General features: G+C 32.0%; 2 protein-coding genes across 2 annotated transcripts; both read right to left on the bottom strand.

Moving 5' to 3' along the window:
* Positions 1 to 3,049: 3,049 nt before the first annotated feature.
* Positions 3,050 to 12,898, bottom strand: LOC126886257 (uncharacterized). The gene is made up of 2 exons (XM_050653125.1): positions 12,526 to 12,898; positions 3,050 to 3,402 (listed from the first exon to the last, which is right to left on the bottom strand). The coding sequence occupies exons 1-2, from the start codon at positions 12,896 to 12,898 to the stop codon at positions 3,050 to 3,052; spliced, it is 726 nt and encodes a 241-aa protein (XP_050509082.1).
* A 4,478-nt stretch (positions 12,899 to 17,376) lies between these two features.
* On the bottom strand, positions 17,377 to 18,178 carry LOC126887073 (uncharacterized). Its single transcript, XM_050654408.1, has 2 exons — positions 18,061 to 18,178; positions 17,377 to 17,861 (listed from the first exon to the last, which is right to left on the bottom strand). Exons 1-2 carry the CDS (start codon positions 18,086 to 18,088, stop codon positions 17,539 to 17,541), a joined length of 351 nt encoding a protein of 116 aa, XP_050510365.1. The 5' UTR covers positions 18,089 to 18,178; the 3' UTR covers positions 17,377 to 17,538.
* Between the last annotated feature and the right edge of the window lie 821 nt (positions 18,179 to 18,999).

Here is an 18,999-nt window from a genome sequence, read left to right on the forward strand (position 1 = left end):
TACGTTACATTTGTTAATAAATAAAGCAAAACACGTTGGAGTGGCAGCCGAGCAATCCGAATAGGAGATCTATAGTCAATGATACACTCAGAAGATTTAAATGAAAATAATAAACATGAAAAATATGTTGCAATAATGATGCCCGAAAAAGGAAGAAATGCTCTAATACAATGGGAGGCAACGTCTGAAAGAATTATGTGAATGAGATTCCATACAAAATACTACAACATATTAATACAGCTCCCGGAACGAATGATGGCCAGTGAGAAACGCTGTCGTTGGTCGTACACCCACCCATGTAATCTTTAGCAGAGAGGATTCCTCTCACCGGCCATGGTTCGCTCCAGGAGCTGTAATTAACGTTTACATCCGCCCCCATAAACGAAATTAGTGATGAAGAGAAAGAATATCTCTATGAGCAACTCCAACCAACATACGACAATATAAATATATTAAATACAACTGATATACAGGGTATCGAGAAAGTATGGAAAAACGGTAATTTCTCGGAAACCGCTGGAATGATTTTTATAGATTTTGGTGGGTAAGGGTTTTCTAATACGACCGATATTATAGTAATAATTACATTGTTGTCAAATCTTCCGTTTTTCTGGAAATCTAATGAACTTTCTTATTTCAAATGGAACACTCTATTTATTTTTTGCGTTTTAAAGTCCTTAAAAAATTCGGAGTATTTTTCATGTTATATTCTCTATACTTAAATGCCATAATTTCAGAGTTATTGATACATTTATTAAAAAAAAATTGTTAAACAAATTATAAAAATCTATTTATTCGGTCCGGATTATTTTAGGTTTTTTGGATCCTTGGGAACAAAAAAGGTCTTCCGTAATTTTTTTAAAGCTAATAGTTTCTGAGTTATAAACAATTTAAAAGTGTAAAAAATCGAAAAATCACGATTTTCAAGATTCAAAAACATACGTAAAAAAATAATTTTTGAAATTACGAACTACCTAAATTCAAGCTCAAACTTTCTTGTCTCAGATCCCTATAAGAATTTTTGGCATGTTTTATTCTAAAACATTGTTTTTTAATTCTTAATGAAGCGCATATTATGAGAGGTCGGGCGATCGGGCTGCATTAACAAATAAAAAACGTGTCTTAAAATAAAATCGGCCCAAATTACTTAACGGTAGCTAATAAAATAAGGTTTGATCTTGAATTTAGGCACTTTGTGGTTTCAAAAATACCATTTTTTACTTGTGTTCTTGAACCTAGAAAATCGTCATTTTTCGATTTTAAAATAATGTATATCCGGGCCGAAAAATTGATTTTTATAATTTGTTTAATTTTTTTTTTATAAATGTAGCAATAACTCAAAAATTGTGGCCTTTAGGTATAGGGAATATCACATGAAAAATCATCAGTATTTTTTAAGGACTTTCAAACGCAAAAAATATACAGTGTGTTCTATTTGAAATAAGAAAGTTCATTAGATTTCCAGAAAAACGGAAGACTTGACAACAATGTAATTACCACTATAATATCGGCCGTATTAGAAAACCCTTATTCACCATAATCTATAAAAATTGTTTCAGGGGTTTCCGAGAAATTAGCGTGTTTCCATACTTTCTCGCTACCCTGTAGAAATAGTAATTGGAAATATGAATGCCAAGCTGCGGAATGATAATACAGAACATAAATAATTTATGCAAAAGAAAGCATTAGAAGAAAAAAATCATAGTTAAAGTTGACTGATACAGTTTTGTGGACAAAAAGAGATTATAATAGTTGGCAGTATGTTTAAACACAAAAAGATACACAAGGAAATAAGGTGGCCTCTAGGAGGAAGATACAGAAATTAAAAAAGCTGAAAAATGAGAAAATAGTGGAGGAAATACTGAGAAAAATCTGAAAAAGAAACGATTGTTATGAAAAAGAGAGAAAACAGAAAATGGATATCCAGACACATATTAAAACTTATAGAAACAAGGATAAAATCCAAAGCAGAAATTCTACAAAAGGAAAAAACTGAAGAAGAAAAAGAACTAAAAAAATAAATGAAAAAAATATAGCAGTTAAAAAGGCAGTCAGAAAAGATAAAAGAAATTACGTAGATGCTATGCTAAAAATGTCAGAAAATGCAGCATAAGGAAATGACCTGAGAGAGAGAGTTCATCATACGAAGTTTTACAGGACGACGCTAAAAAGTAGTAAATGATAAACCAGGAAATATAATAAAAGCAGCACATGATATAGTACAAAGATAGAAAGAACACTTCTAAGAAATACATGTCCGGAAAATATATTCCAAATACGAGGCAACACCAGCTATAGATAAAGAAAATTAAATACAGGAGTTAAATATTAGCGCACAGGAAATTACGAAAAAAAAAATCCAAAACACATCAATATAACTAAAAAATGAGAAATCGGCTGGAAGTGACAACCTAACGATAGATTTAATAAAGGCCGACGAAAAAAAATCAATAGAAATATTACCAAAACTATTTAACAAGATAATGGGCTACCAAAAGAATGGAATGAGAGTGTAATCATTAGGATACCAAAACAAGGGCTGTAAATTGGTTGTAAAAATTAAACATATATATGTATATAAAGATCATTAGAGGTTTCTAAGACTCCAATCAGAGTTCAGTAGGCGAATAGTGAGGCAGTTTCTTCAGAATATACTTTTGCTGGTAAAATGTTCAAAAAGCCCTAATAGAAGAGCCAATATGACCATAGGTTTAAGCCATAAGAACATAAGTCACCTAAACTCAGAATATCTTAGAAACTAAGAAAAAGACTACCCAATTTTACTAGTAAATATGTTAAAATTGTTTAAATAAATGGTGTGAATATTTTTGTATTAAGTATTTACAGGTAATGTCCCATAATAAATGCGTTCATTCTCAAAGTCATATTTGATTTGTGTGGAAAAAAATGTGCAGTATAAATAAATATTTATAGTGTGTAAAAAGTAAGGACATAATAACAAATATATAGAATTGATAAAAAGCAATATTAAAGGAAAGTACAGAAAATACGAATAGATCACACGATAGGCCTAATTCATGCTCATACTTTATAAACCTGAACCATTATCAGATGAGGCAGTCCACTGGCCTTTGTAGATAATATTGTGTGGATCTTCCAAGCTCCGATGCCATCCTCCACCTCCGTATCCTCCTCCACCATGGCTGTGCCCCGAGTCTGCGTAAACGATATGCTTTTCTTCACCTCCGCTGTCACCTTTTCCTTGCATCTTTTTAATCAACATGATAAGTGACAGTAACATGGAAATTTTTGATATCATCAACGCGGATCCTGCCATCATTGCCATTTTTCCCATGAACATATTGGCCATCATGGCGCACATGCCTGCCACTGCCATCATCATCATGTTACCTCCCCCTTTCATTTTTCCGCCACCCATTCCTCCTTTTCGAGCTAAAACAAAATAAAAGTGAAAATATATTTTTCGCGTTGTTGAAAAAAGTACATGGGTCTTGGGCCCATACTTATAGTCGAGGAAATAAAGCATTTTGGGCTCGCAATTTTTTCGTCCAGCATGGACTTACTTCAAATTTTTGACAGAAGGTAGGGAATAGTTTAAGGATAATTTTCTATATCATACCGCTGTACGCTAAAACTTTGGGGGTATTTGCCACCCCATCTCGGGGGTGGGAATTTTTAATTACATTTTAACCATGTAAATCGATGTAAAAAGTAATTCTAAGAAAAAAATATTTTTTACATTCTTTTCGTAAAACTAATATTTTTCGAGTTATTCGCGCTTGAAAGTAACAGTTTTTCGACGAAAAAATCGACTTCTTTAGAGGGTTTTTTGAGAATACCTCGAAAAATATGCATTTAATCAAAAAAAAACTCTAGTTGTTAAAATTGTATCTTTTGGTAACACAAATCAAACTCTTTTTTCTATAATATCTCTAAGACCAATACAAACCGATATACGGCATGTTAAAGTTAGCTTTTTTCGTCAAATGTACAATTTGAAATATTCAAAGCCAAATACCGGGAAAAATTTACATTTTTTGAGGAAAATTTAAATAATCTTTTTTTAATTATACAATTAGATCTTCCAAAAAAAAATGAAAAGTTTCTAGCATGAAAATATAGCGACTTATGATCAAAAGAAGGTCGGTACCTGCTTTTCTCTACGAAAAAATCAGTGAAAACAACCAACTAACTACCCTCCTAATTAAAAATTGGTCTTCAAGTTTTTGTAATTCCTTGTATATAGTCCTTGTATATTGTCAATACACCCAAGAAGCTTGACCAATTTAGAAGTCCTAATTTTAGCAAAATTGCAGTTTAAAGGAAAATTGATTTTTTGCAATTTTATATTTTTCAACCTTTTCTTCAAAATATCTCCGAAATTACTGGAGTTACGAAAAAAATGATAGATAACTAAATTGTAGCTTTTTTAATAGCTCACTTGTACATAGATTTTCATTACAGTGAGCAGTTAGCGAGAAAGGCTGTTTAAAACCTCTACTTACGATCAAACACCCACTCATTCGAGCCCTTTAAACACATCCCAATTAAAAACTAAGGGATCTTACGGAATTTAATTTACACAGTCTTTTAGCTCTTCAAAAAACATTTGAAAACATCATTTTTGAAAAAACTTGTTGTCGTCAAAAATGAATGAGCTATGTTTATAAAACGATTTTTTTTCTAAAAATTCGAATAGTCCTCTTATGGAGCATTTTTAATGTATGCATAATACCACAGAACCGGTTCGTATACTGAAAGATGACTAAAAAACTATTTGTATTTGTATTTGTGCATATTTGTAAATTCGTATTTTTGTGTAAATAATGTTTCTGTAATACTTTAATTCTACTATTTTTTTCTACATAGATCTACTAATTAAATTATTTACTTACAAAAATTGTAATGTTATTAAGGGTGGTTTTTAAGGGTTGAAATATTATGATATTATATCCTAAAGCATAGGGCAATAATTATTTAATCAATCAAAACCAAATTTTACCCATATTAAAGTTTACAATGGTTTTATATAATTTTTGACAATAAGGGGTAGTTTACACCCCTAAAAATAATCAACGCCCTTGAGCATGATATAGAATATAAAGTACAAGGTGAGATGATCATAATCCTAAATTTTTATGTAAATCGATGCAAGCCGAAATTATTCTTTTAGGATACCTAAGTAAATTTTTTATATATAGCTCCAACAAGGGTGGTTTTAAAGATTGAAATATTATGGTAGTATAACTTATGGTATGGTAGGATATCTTAAAGCATAAACCAATCATTATGTAACTAATTAGAACCAAACGTTGACAATATTAAAGTTTAAAATAGTATTTTATAATTTTTTAGAATTAGGGATAGTTTTCACCCTTAAAAAAACAAAAGCGTAAAACAGCTCAATATAGAAAATGAACTAGAGGGTGAAATAAGCCTAATCCCAAATTTTTGTACAAATCGATGCTTGACAAAAAAATTGCGAGGTTTTGCCACTTTTTCAGTTTCATTTCCCCGACTATAACAAAAATCATAATTATCTCCCCCAAGAAACTTCGTGTGTTCAGTTATTCATGTCGAGCGGGATAACTTTTTTATTTCAGAATATTTTCGGGAGGGGGATGTCCCGTAAATATAGAAGTTTCTAAACTTTGGTGCGTTCGACAACTGGAATACCCTTAAAAATTTGTCGGAAAATATTACCGGTTAATTGTAAATATATTTATCAAACAATGACCATAAACACAGCTTAGTTCTGGAATCATAAATTTTATACTTTACAGCTGATATTTGCAAGATATAAAAATATTTACAATTTTACTGGTATTATTACAGGAAGGATTCAGGTCCCAACGAAATACTCAGAGAATTGTTACAACCATTAGATAATGAGAGTATTGCGATTATCACCTCCTTCTTTAACAAGATATATGTAGGTACAGCAGCGGAAAATTACCAGACAACGAGTTAGAATCAATATTTGTAACGATTCCCAAGAAAAGGAATGCTAGACAATATAGCGACTCTCGACTTATTAGTTTATTGAGTTACTCGCTCAAAATTTGTATAAAAATATTGCATTGTCACATATAATCTTTGTGAGTGGGTAACTAGTGATGAGTAGTTTGCTTTCCGAAACTGAATGGATACTACGGAAGCTCTTTTTTGCATGCGAATACTCCCACAAAAGAGCATTAAATTTAGAAAAAATTAAATTTACGTATGCTTTATAGAAGTTATATCAGATTCGCAGATGACACCGCCATACCGGCATATAGTCTAGAACAGGGGTCACCAATTAGCGGACCGCAGTCCGCATCCGACCGTGAGCTAGTTTTGTGCGGACCGTCAATAAATTCAGAATATACCTAGTGTCTGGCAATTTTGAAAATGTTTGGCCATGAAATTGTGTACTATGTTTGGGTCACTTTATGCGTGCGAAGCCGCTTTATCAAGAATTAACTTTATTAAAGTCGGTAGAGATCGCACTTAACAGATGAATATCTCAACTCCCTAATGAGACTCAGTTGCATTAAACTCACTCCAAACTTCAGACAGGTTGTACATAAAAAATGTCATTTTTCTCTCTGATAATTTAATTTAAAGAGTTTTCCCCCTTATTTATTTATTTAGGTAATGCCTCGACAACTAATGGCCATTGGAATGGTAGGTACGGTAAATTTTTGAAGTTAGGTACCTAGTGTCATGTGCAGTGTGTGTGTTGAGTAAGTGTCTGGTTATTTTGCAAAGTCGACGTCATTGTCTTTGCAAAGAGACGCTAATTGTATCCGAACGTCTGCGGTCCCTCCGGTGAGTACCGATCCTAAAAGGACAGAGAGTATTTTCATTTATTAATTTATAATTAACGAAAAATTCCTGACCCTGGTGAAATTCGAACTCACGACCATTCGGACCGTTCTATCCAAAGGTAGGCACTCTTACCACTGAGCCACAGAGGGGTCCTTCCCCCTTATTGTTATACTTACTAATCATTAATTTTGAAAATAAGTAAGCTGATATATAAAATTGTCTTGTGCATTTTTTTATATTCATTTCCTCTCTACAATATGTTAAGTAGGAGTATTTTTCAGAAGTGCATTTAATTAAAATATTTTTCAGATTTAATAAGTTTGCAACAAACACCATTGAAACTAATGTAGAAAAGATAACATGTTAATTATTAGTTATTAGCATTTCGTACTCTGATTATTTATTTTACATTCCTTAGTTTCCTTTCTACAAAATTGAAGATGTCTTAAAAATTCATTAGCATTCAAAATATAAATTCCTAATTTTTAAAATATTCTCGGTAACAATTTACAATACTGCTGTTTTCAAAATATACCGATAATAACATCAAAACTATAACATAATGAAATTATATTTTATTTACTTTACCCGGAAAATTTACAGAAAAGTATACAGTAACCAAAAAACAATCAGATATTATTAGTTTTCCTTTCCATATTAGTCCATAGTATGAGGCAACGTTCGTATGAAAAATGTTTCTGACTCGATTTCTTTGCGGATTCCTGTTCAAAAATGTCCCCTTCAAACAAATCAGAAGGATGCCGGGTGAAACAATTTTTTAAGCAAATTCAGAATTACTTTTTTGCGTCGAAAAATATATTTTTAGGTTTCTTGGGTAATTATAAATAATAAAGTTCTGTTGTCATATTTCTGAAAAGTTGATAGTTTTCGAGTTATAAGCGATTTAAAATCTGATAAATGCGAAAATATGCATTTGCGATGCTTGAAAACTCTTTGAAACTCTAGAAAGTTTTAATAAAATGACAGATCTTTTTTATTTAAAATGACCCAAAAATGCTAAAAACATATTTTCGCGGGCAAAAAAGGTGATGTTTTGAATTTGTTAAAAAAAACATTAAACAATTTCTGCCCAAAAATTTCGCCCGGCACCCTTCTGATTTGTGTATAGGGGATATTTTTTAGTAAGAACCATAAAGAAACCGAATCGGAACAGTCAGACACAGGCAGCATAAATCCGGACCCCGGAAGTGTCATAGGTTTTTGAAACGGACCCTCAGGGAAACTAATTGGTGACCCCTGGTCTAGAAGACCTTCAAACGCTGTTGAGTGCTATAAACAACGAATGTACTGAAAAAGGCTTAACTTAACAATCAACGCAAAGAAAACAAAATGGATAGTGGTCGTAAAAATTAATATCGAAAACTAGAATTAGATAACAAAAACCCGAAAAACTTAAAACACTTTATATATCTGTATAGTTGGATTGACTGCCGGATTGTAAAGCGATGATGAAATTTCGATTAGAATAGAACTTGAACAACAAAGCTTTATTAGCTGGTGTTCTGTATTGTGCAGTAGGTAGATATCTGTCATTGACCAAACATATAAGAGTATTATAGTGCTACCTATGATCTGTTTTGTTCTATGCATGTGAAACCTGTACAACAAAAATAAAAAATCTCAACAAATTAGAAACGTTCGAGTTGTGGTGTTACTGTCGCATGCTCAGAATCCCGTCCACAGCACGTGTATCTAACGAACTTGTACTAGAGACGGGTCTACCCCAAAATCCCGACAGCCACAATCCCGACGGCCAAATTCCCGACACGCCAGAATCCCGACAGGCCAAAATCCCGACAGGTTTGATAAGTTTTTTTTAATACATTATTACACTTATTTCTTGTTTTTTGTTTATGACTGTTTTACATCTGTTTTTTATTTTTTGTTACTAAACAATAGTGTTTACCATTTAATATAAACTAATTTTCTAAATAAAATTTCTAGCATGGGTATATGAATTAAATTATTTTTTTGCCAATATATAGTCCAATAATATACGTATAATGAAATCCTGAATTCAAGTTTACTTTCATAGATATTATCATGTCACTTAGAGCCTTCCATTTCAGTAAGTATAGCTTTTATATTATAAAACGAAGTGTTTAAATAAAGTTTTCTTTTAAAATACATAATAATTAGTACCCGTACTTATTAGTAAGTAATAATTTTTCAATTTCAATACTCTATAATATGATTTGGTATTGCATTTGAAAAGGAAACAATAAATATTCAAAATGTAGTGGTCGGAATTTTTAATTATGCGAGGTTTGTTGCATGTCGGGATTTTGGCCTGCCGGGATTCTGGCGTGTCGGGATTCTGGCGTGTCGGTGTTTTGGCCGTCGGGATTTTGGCTGTCGGGATGTTGGCTGTCGGGATTTTGGGCGCCACCGGCTAGAGATCATGCATAAAGAGCGAGAATTGATCAACATCATAAAAATGAGAAAGGTCCAATACTTCGGTCATGTAATGAGAGGACCTAAATATCGCTTATCCGGTTGATCATTCAGAGAAAATCGAAAGAAAACGCTGGATCGGAAGAAAACAACTGTCCTGGCTGCGTAACATTAAAAAATAGACACGAGAAGTGTGAAAATGTGATGTAGAAAATGGAGACCGAGAAACATTTCATCAGCTTGTTAGCACGCACCAACTCTTGAAAACACGCACAGCATACAAAGAAGATAGAATGTAATATTGTCCGACAAATTTTTAAGAGTACTCCAGTTGTCGGACTCACCAAAATTTAGAAACCTCTATATTTACGATTTGTATATCAATTGAGTATGGCTATCAGATTGAGGTTCGCCGAATGTTATGTTTGGTCGCAACTACTATATCGGTAGAAGCCGAATCCGTAAAAAATTGAAGGAATTCGAAATAATATTAGGGGTATTCTGAAAATTCCTTGGACTGCAATAGTCTCAAACGAAAAAAAAAAAAAATAGTAGTACTTAAGCCTCATACTTCGAAACAATAAATACTCTCTGGTACACGTCATCATTCACGGAAGAGTAGCGCGATGAAAAGGCTTGGGAACAAAGAACAAATCTTGGGTGAATAATATCAGAGACTGGAGTAACCTTAGTATTAAACAGATATTTCACGTTGTAGAAGGTAGTTTAAAAAGTGATCGCCAATCTTCGTTAGAAGACGGCACAATGAGAGGAAGATATTTACAAAACGCCCCCCTCCCCAAAATTTTCCATATTAGAATAGTTGTCAAAGTAAACATGAATAACAGAATAAACGATTTTTTTAAATATGGGGCCAACGTCCAACGTTGGTTACTAACGAATAGAGATATGTCTAATAGAACAAGTTAGTTAATCAGCGGAAACATTTAAGATTTCTTTGTTTATAATAAAAATGATGGAAATAGACACAATAATATTAAATCACAAAAATAAATAGTAAAAAATATACTAACACACTAATATATCAGCCTATACAGATGATGTTGAACTACTACAAAACTCCAAACATAAAATGCAGAAACTAATATACGCCAGTAAATTAGAGCAAAAAGAGGATATTACCTCCGAATTCTATCCTACTCACGGAATTTAATGAAATTTTTGGGAATAGCCTCTACTTATCTCCTAATTCAAAGTCTACCCTATGCCGGTGTGCGCTTTTATCTTAAGGGGCGGTTCCCACTCCTTCCCGGGGGTGGAAAATTTTTTGATCAAAATAAACACGGAAGTGACTACAAAACCTAATTCTAGTCAACAAGTGTTTTACAATTATTTTTTGAGATCTCAATACTTTTTGAATTATTCGTGGTTGAAACTTTGCCACTTTCATTAAAAAATGTCACCTTTTCGGACGGTTTTGTGCAAAAACCTTAAAAATTATGCATCTAACGAAATAAACTATATATAATGTAACCTTTTTGTACCTTCAGAGGAATTAAAGAGATTCGTTTCTTCATAAATCTTGCAGTTATAGTTATAATACAAAAAGAGATATGGTAGGTGAAAAGAGTTTTTTTTAGTGCATGCTCAAATTGATATGTTCAACTTAAAATAACAGAGAAATGATTGATTTTAAGGGTATAATGATACGAATGTCTTTTATAGTGCTTGAAATTAACTTTCACACGACTACTGTTAAATGTCGATAACGTTCAAACTAAGCGAGATATAGTGCAAAAAATAATGGCTAATTTATTTTAAGATAAAATGCGAAATATATTTAAACCCTCATCCACCAGATGTAAATGCATCATTTTACTTGTAAAATACCTTTTATTGTAGTGTTGTTTCTATGCTCAAAAAAGTTGGATGGGTTTAAAATGCATGGTTTTTGAAAAAAATAAGATCAAATTATAGAGCGCATTTTTAAAATGTATTAAAAATCTTCCTTTTTGTCCACGTAACTCGAAAATTATAAAGAGATCCAGTAATGAAAGAAAAAACAAAATTTTTACCTGAAAAAACCCTTCATTTGTGCACTATATCTCTTTTTCTATCTCGTATCATTTTCGAGTTACATGGAGAAAAAGGAAGATTTTTAAGAAAATTTAAAAATGCGTTCTATAATTTGATCTTATTTTTTTTCCAAAACCATTTACTTTAAACCCGTCCAACTTATTTAACATATAAATAACACTATAGTAAAAGGTATTATTGTTCTGCTTGATGAGGGGTTAAATATAATTCTCATTTTTCCTTAAAATACATTAGTCATCAAATTTTTTGCACCATATCCCGCTAAGTTTAAATGCAATCGACATTTAATAGTGCTGGTTTAAAAGTCTTTTCAAGCACTACAAAAGGTATTGGTAGAATTATACTCCTAAAATCGACAATTTCTCTGTTAAGTTGAATATACCGATTTGAGCATGCACCAAAAAAAGTTTCTTTTCACCTACCATATCTCTTTTTGTATTATAACTAGAAGATTTATAAAGAAATGAGCCTCTTTGAATTTTCATAATCTACAAAAATGTTTTATATAGTTTGTTTAGTTAGTTTGTTAGTTATGCATAATTTTTAAAATATTCGCAAAAAATCGTCCGAAAAGGTGTCATTTTTCAATGAAAATAGCAAATTTTCAACCACGAATAACTCAAAAAGTATTCAGTTTAAAAAAAAATTATAAAACAGTTTTTGCTTAGAATTAGGTTTCCTAGCCACTTCCGTGGTTTTTTGACCAAAAAATTTTCCACCCCTAAGAAGGGGTGAGAACCACCCCCAAGATTAACGCGCCATAAGATATAGCGTAGAATTTGTTTCTTGAGCTATTCCCTAGTTACAGTAAAAATATCAAGTAAATTGATGTAGTAGGATAGAATGCGGAGCCAAATACCCTCACTGACTGCACTAATTAATAGCAATGTAGGAAAATTAAACTAAACAAACAAAGATTACTTTTTATCTCTTTTCAAAACAATAACAAATGACATATTTCAACAATATATGTATAAAATCACCAATACATTTAAATTTAGAGGCTCCATGAGTAACGCTTTTAATGATAAATAATTAATCAGAATTGTAATTAAAATATACCATACGAATATAAAAAATTGTATGAATACAAAAACTGTAGACTACTAAATATTTTCATTCTAAAGCGTAAATGAATTTTATAGATATCACATCTAAACATATTTCTGTTTTAATAAAAAACTACTTTTCTTAAATTTAAAAAAAATATATAATTTGTTATACAAAATATTGATATTATCATAACGTTCACTGACTTACCTTCAAAGGCATTTGACAAGTTCAGCTTAATAGTCCTGGACTTAAAAAACTCATCGATTTTATCCATTAATGCATCACTAAGTTTGGCACTTCTCGCTGTTTCCTCTTCAGGTAGAGCATCTTCATCTGTGTGGTTGACAAAATAATCAGTGTTTTTCTGGATCTCCAAAAATCCGATGACAATCGGCCTATCGTCCATGATCGTTTCATTTAAAGCATGCAGCGCTTTTTCTTTAAGACAAACACCGGGATACTTCTTATGAAAGCACTCTTTGTAGATTGTTACACCTTTCCAAAAATCGGTTGCATTTTGCGATAACGCAGATTTTTGAAAATTTAAAATTAAAACCAAACTTAATAATTTAAAATGCATCTTGCAGCAACTCGGAGATAACTGATTTTTTTCAATGATTTATCTCCACTATATATTACGATAAGGACACTAGACCGTATCACTTTAACTACCTGTATTGTGCTTATGCTTTTGTTTTAAACATAACTATGATCTCGAGGAGGTATAATCATTCCTCCTAATTTAGTTTATATATCTAAGTAATAACATATTTTTTGAAGGATAATGAGATATTTCATGGTCTAAATGAAGATGAATCTAAGCCATTGCAGTTTAGATTAGATAACTGTTTCGCTGCATAGACTAGAACAATGCATTAACCTGTTTATGCAGTAGACGACCATTAGGTGCCTAAATGCTTTTATTCATATTTTGTTTTTTTATTGAGGATGGAAGTACTTCCTTTGTGATTTTTTACTTCATTTGATTTAATTTTAAATCAAAGTTAGATTTAAATTTAGTTATTAAAATTTTTATAAAGACTTTGGAAATAAAACATGCTGAAAATCTCTATCATAATCATAAATATATCCAAGTTATATCATAAGTCGAAAATTCGATTTTTTTTATTTTATCGGTTATAATTATATTGTCGAAAAGAGACAAACAGGATCCTGTTTATAAGACATCTCCATGTGTAATCGAATAAAAACTTCAAAGAAAAATCAGAAAGAAACACACATAAACAAAGGCATATGCCAAACAATAGTACGAAGTGTATTGTATTAGGATATACGCAGCAGAAATTTGGATCATAAAAAAATGCCAAAAGAGCATTCTGGCGACCGAAATGGAATACTGGAGAAGATGCTGTGGTCTGACCAGAAGAGACAGAATATCAACTGAGGAGGTAATGAGAAGAATCATCATCATCATCATCTTGGTGCTACAGCTCTTATAGGCTTCGACCTTCTCAAGCTTCCTGCCATTCTGTTCTGTTCCTTGCTTGCATTTTTCAGTTGCCGACTTCGATCTTCTCGGCATCTTATGTTACCCCGTCCATCCACCTCAACTTTGGTCTACCCCGTCTTCTCATTCCCACGGGTTGAGCTGTTAGAATCTTTTTTATCATGTTTGATTCAGGGGCCCGGGCTACATGTCCTGCCCACTGCAGGCGGTTTTGCTTAATTACAATGATAATATCTATTCCACCAAACGTATGCTTGTAGATATTCTGCAAATCAAAGTTATATATCTACGCCTCCATATTCCGTTCTCACACACTGCTCCGAATATCTTGCGTAGCACTTTTCTTTCAAAAATCAATAGAGCGGATTGGACTATCAATGTTCTATACAGCCTTATTGGGACCTTGCAACTTCGGCAAAGCGACACCTGGTTTCTACGCTCAGCAACATTTTTCGCACTTTTAGTTATATTGGCCAATTATATTAGTCCTGGTTACTGGATAATTGTCAAGGCCATAGTCCAAAAAAATAATAAAAAGAAGAAGTCAGATTCAGGTTATGTTATTAAAACGTAAATAATTGTATGTAGTAAATAAAATTAGTTATTAAAATGCAGTACTGCAAGCAAAATACAATTAATTAATTTATCTTTATACAGGGTGTTTCATTGGGAAACGAAAATACTTCAATGGTTAATAGAAGTCACCGAGCCGGTTCTAGATATACTACATCTTTTGCCCTACCGACTTTTATAACCGAATTACAGGGTGTTTTATCGATTTTGCCGATTTCTTTCCTAAGGCATAACTTTAGAACCACCCTGTATATTTTCTTGATATTTGGTACATATATGTCTCATTCAAAACCCAAACTACCGACATACTAACCATAAGAAAAATCCAGGTCCGGATTAACAAAAAATTATAAAGTAATTGTGACCTTAAAACAACACCCTGTATATTCAAATTTTGAAAATCTGTTTGCATATTAGAAAAGAGCACAAAAAAGTAAGTTTAATGGTTCGCTTCAATTTTTCGGCCAGACAATTTTATGACTCTAATTTTGAAATTCTATTGAATTTTTTAAGAACTCTGGCATTAAAAAGAAGATATTAATTTTTAGTTAAAAATTATTAAAATTAATGAATAAATACTCATTTTAAAAATAATTATTACTTATTTACCACATTGGAACGACCCAATTACTAATGACAAGAAAAATCCAGGTCCGGATTAACAAAAAAATATAAAGTAATTGTAACCTTGAAACAACACCCTGTATATTGAAATTTTGAAAATTTGTTTGCGTATTTTAGAAGAGCATCAAAAACTGCGTTAAAATGTAATAAAAAATAATTTAATTAAGGCAATTTTGAAATCATATTGATTAATTCTGTCAAGGTCACAAGAAGCTGTTAGAAAAATGAAAAACAATCCCAATGTAATTAGAAAATCGATTCGAAATCTTTTAAAACGAGAAAGGAAATGCATCGAACAAAATGGCAGACATTTTGAGCAACTGTTATACGCTCTGAGCTTCGCTGGTGTCGCTCCTAGCGGTTACTAATTCAACTTTTACCGGTAATTTTTAAATTTATTATTTAATTGTTATCGCTTAATATTTACAACGCAAAAAAGTAATTAAATTGTAATCGATTTTTTTAAGATTATTCTAATTATTTTGACGTTCTATTGATAAAATATCAATTTCTTACTTCGGATACTTTGACAATAATCGTGTAGATGGCGCTAATATTATAACAGATTATTTATAATTAGATTTTACGGAAAATTTAAAAGACTTAAATTCAGTATTTAAAACGTAAGTATATTTAAGGTAAAAATATATACCACAGCTTTGACCAACTAATATTGTTTATAATTAACGTTTTTAATTTTAATTTTAAATTAATCACTTTGACATTTATGTCAAATTTCCAGTAAACGTTTACAAACTTGTCACTACTGGCGTTCGCGAATTTGTAAATATCCCCTCTACGTACGAGCTCACAGCGTATAGTTCAAATATTTTTAATTTATGTTAAATTGTTGAATTTTTTAAACGAACTTTTTTTATTAGATATAGCTGTTTTTTTAATTTTCTACTAAATCATTAAAATATCCCAATTCTCGCAATTCCAATTTTAATGATGTGCATATAGCTACAAATCCAGAGAATCCATGAAACCAGCGTAGTAAATAAGTATTAAGTATTTTTAAAATAAGTATTAATTCATTAACATTAAATTATTAAAAGTTAATAATACATACCTGGTTTTTAATCTCAGAGTTCTTTAAAATTTCAATATAATTTCAAAATTGATGTAATTAAATCAACGATGAAAAAATTAAAATGAACCTTTAATCACGGTATTTTATGCTCTTTTAAAATGCGCAGACAAATTTTCAAAATTTCAATCCCTTTCAGCACGGCAACAAAAAATGTTCAACAAATATTTCGAAACTTTGTACTCTATGTTCTTATGTGTAAAGTAATACAGGAAAAATAATAAAATAATTAAAAATGTATAAACATTCTCAATTTCTTTGCAAAACGAAAATGCAGCAGCTGCATAATACTCTGGTTAAAGCGGAGAGTGCAGGAAGAGTCTATACCGGTTTCGGAGATCTTTTTCCCCTCATCAGTAAACCCATATCCTCTTCTCTCCGCTTTAACCATTTACCATAGCTTAGGGCCTTCCCGAATTGCAAAGAAAGAAATGTCACGGATGAACTAGGGCCATCTACCGGAAAACAAACTAAGTTATCAATCGAAGCAGCGCAGAAAACGACAATAAATATCGCCTCCGTACCACCAGATTGACAACAGGTGGAATACTTTCTTTGGTTACACCTCCTGAGACTTTTACAATTTATAAGTCATACAGGTGCCGAGAAAATTAAGATGAGAGAATTTTAAATAATTCACAACTCATCTACTCAGCATGGTAAAGCTCCAACAAGAAAGATTCCTTAATACTCAAAAGAGTAAATGAATTAAAAATGTATAAACATTCTCAATTTCTTTGCAAAACGAAAATGCAGCAGCTGCATAATACTGTGGTTAAAGCGGAGAGTGCAGGAAGAGTCTATACCGGTTTCGGAGATCTTTTTCCCTCATCAGTAAACCCATATCCTTTTCTCTCCGCTTTAACCATTTACCATAGCTTAGGGCCTTCCCGAATTGCAAAGAAAGAAATGTCACGGATGAACTAGGGCCATCTACCGGAAAACAAACTAAGTTATCAATCGAAGCAGCGCAGAAAACGACAATAAATATCGCCTCCGTACCACCAGATTGACAACAGGTGAAATACTTTCTTTGGTTACACCTCCTGAGACTTTTACAATTTATAAGTCATACAGGTGCCGAGGTGTATGACTTATAAATTGTAAAAGTCTCAGGAGGTGTAACCAAAGAAAGTATTCCACCTGTTGTCAATCTGGTGGTACGGAGGCGATATTTATTGTCGTTTTCTGCGCTGCTTCGATTGATAACTTAGTTTGTTTTAATAAAATAATTCTTTATACAGGGTGTCTAGAAATAACATACCCGCACAATTATTTTTAAGGATGGATTTTATTTTAAGCAAATGGTATAAAAATCTAATACATTACAACACATTATTATTTTGTATGGAATTTCAAAAACAGTTCTGGTTTTGGTGAGACATAGATAAACATTGCACTTCGGTGAGACATCGAACAAGGGTTCTGCTTTTACAACCCGATCTTCTGCAAAATCTGGCTGTAGTTAAGGCTGACTAAGGTCTTCAGTAGTTTGTGGTTGATTTAATATGGGAGCTGCACTTATACCGGAAGGACCAGGAACTCCGGGAACCTCCGTTTCATTTTGAAAAGGCGGGTTTTTGTTATGAATTAGGGAATTCTCACGAGTATCTTCTTCTTGGTCAGAATCCGGGGAATCACTATCTCCGAGGCTTTTGGGAAGGCTATTTAGCTCCTTACACCACGTCAGATCAGAATCTGAGTCATCAATAAAGCCTTCTAGTTCTGAATCATCAATTGTAATGTTCATTAACGCCTTGACATCTTCTGGTTTGTTAAAGTCAAAATCTGCAAAAAAAGAGAAATTCAATAACGATCACCCAACCCACACAATCGTGTTAGTAGTAATATAATTGGATATTCTAACGTTATTAATATTCATTTTTTAAAATATGTATGTATAGGTGTTTTCTACAGACATGTGTTAGTATTCTACATGCATTTACATTTTATTTTTGACATTTTTTAATAACAAAAACCTACCTACATTTCTTACGGAAATGGCGACCCGCCATTTTTGCAAGATAAGCTGTGACTGTCGAAGCAAAATAAACTTAACAATCGCGTCGGGTAGCGCAAAGCACAATACTGAACCTACACGACCATCGTCGTTCGTAATGAACGCTAGATTTTACGATTAAGCAGTTTTATATCATTTCAAAACAAAACCCACACAATCGTGTGGCTACGTGCTGAAAGGGATACAGGGTGTTGGTTCAAGGTCACGATTACTTTATATTTTTTTGTTAATCCGGACCTGCATTTTTCTTGTCACTATTAATTGGGTCGTTCCAATGTGGTAAATAAGTATTGATTATTTTTAACATGAGTATTTATTCATTAACTTTAATAATTTATAACTAAAAATTAATAATACCTGCTTTTTAATCTCAGAGTTCTTAAAAAATTCAATATAATTTCAAAATTAAAGTCATAAAATTGTCTGGCCGAAAAATTAAAGCGAGCCATTAAAATTAATTTTTGTGCTCTTTTCAAACATGCAAACAGATTTTCAAAATTTGAATATACAGGGTGTTGTTTTAAGGTCACAATTACTTTATAATTTTTTGTTAATCCGGACCTGGATTTTTCTTATGGTCAGTTTGTCGGTCGTTTGGGTTTTGAATAAGACATATGAGTACCAAATATCAAAAAAATATACAGGGTGGTTCTAAAGTTATGGCTTAGGAAAGAAATGGGCAAAATCGATAAAACAACCTGTAACTCGGTTATAAAAGTCGGTATGGCAAAAAATGTAATATATCTAGAACCGCCTCGGTGACCTCTGTTCACCATTAAAGTATTTCCTTTCCCAATGAAACACCCTGTATAATAATTGCATAATATCATATCAATATTGTGCAGCAATATATAATTTTTCTTCTTCAATGACAGTAGGTATGAAATATACGTCAATTTGGCAATT

The sequence above is a fragment of the Diabrotica virgifera genome, chromosome 6, assembly GCF_917563875.1.
Source record: "Diabrotica virgifera virgifera chromosome 6, PGI_DIABVI_V3a".
Taxonomy (NCBI): Eukaryota; Metazoa; Arthropoda; class Insecta; order Coleoptera; family Chrysomelidae; genus Diabrotica; species Diabrotica virgifera.

Excerpts from the sequence above, each read along its gene's own strand:
- LOC126886257 (XM_050653125.1), bottom strand. The coding sequence starts at position 12,898 with ATGCATTTTAAATTATTAAGTTTGGTTTTAATTTTAAATTTTCAAAAA. Across the intron at positions 3,403-12,525 it reads CTTGTCAAATGCCTTTGAAG|GAATGGGTGGCGGAAAAATG; the intron begins GTAAGTCAGTGA and ends CTCGAAAAGGAG.
- LOC126887073 (XM_050654408.1), bottom strand. The coding sequence starts at position 18,088 with ATGGCGGGTCGCCATTTCCGTAAGAAAT. Across the intron at positions 17,862-18,060 it reads TCGCCATTTCCGTAAGAAAT|ATTTTGACTTTAACAAACCA; the intron begins GTAGGTAGGTTT and ends CTTTTTTTGCAG.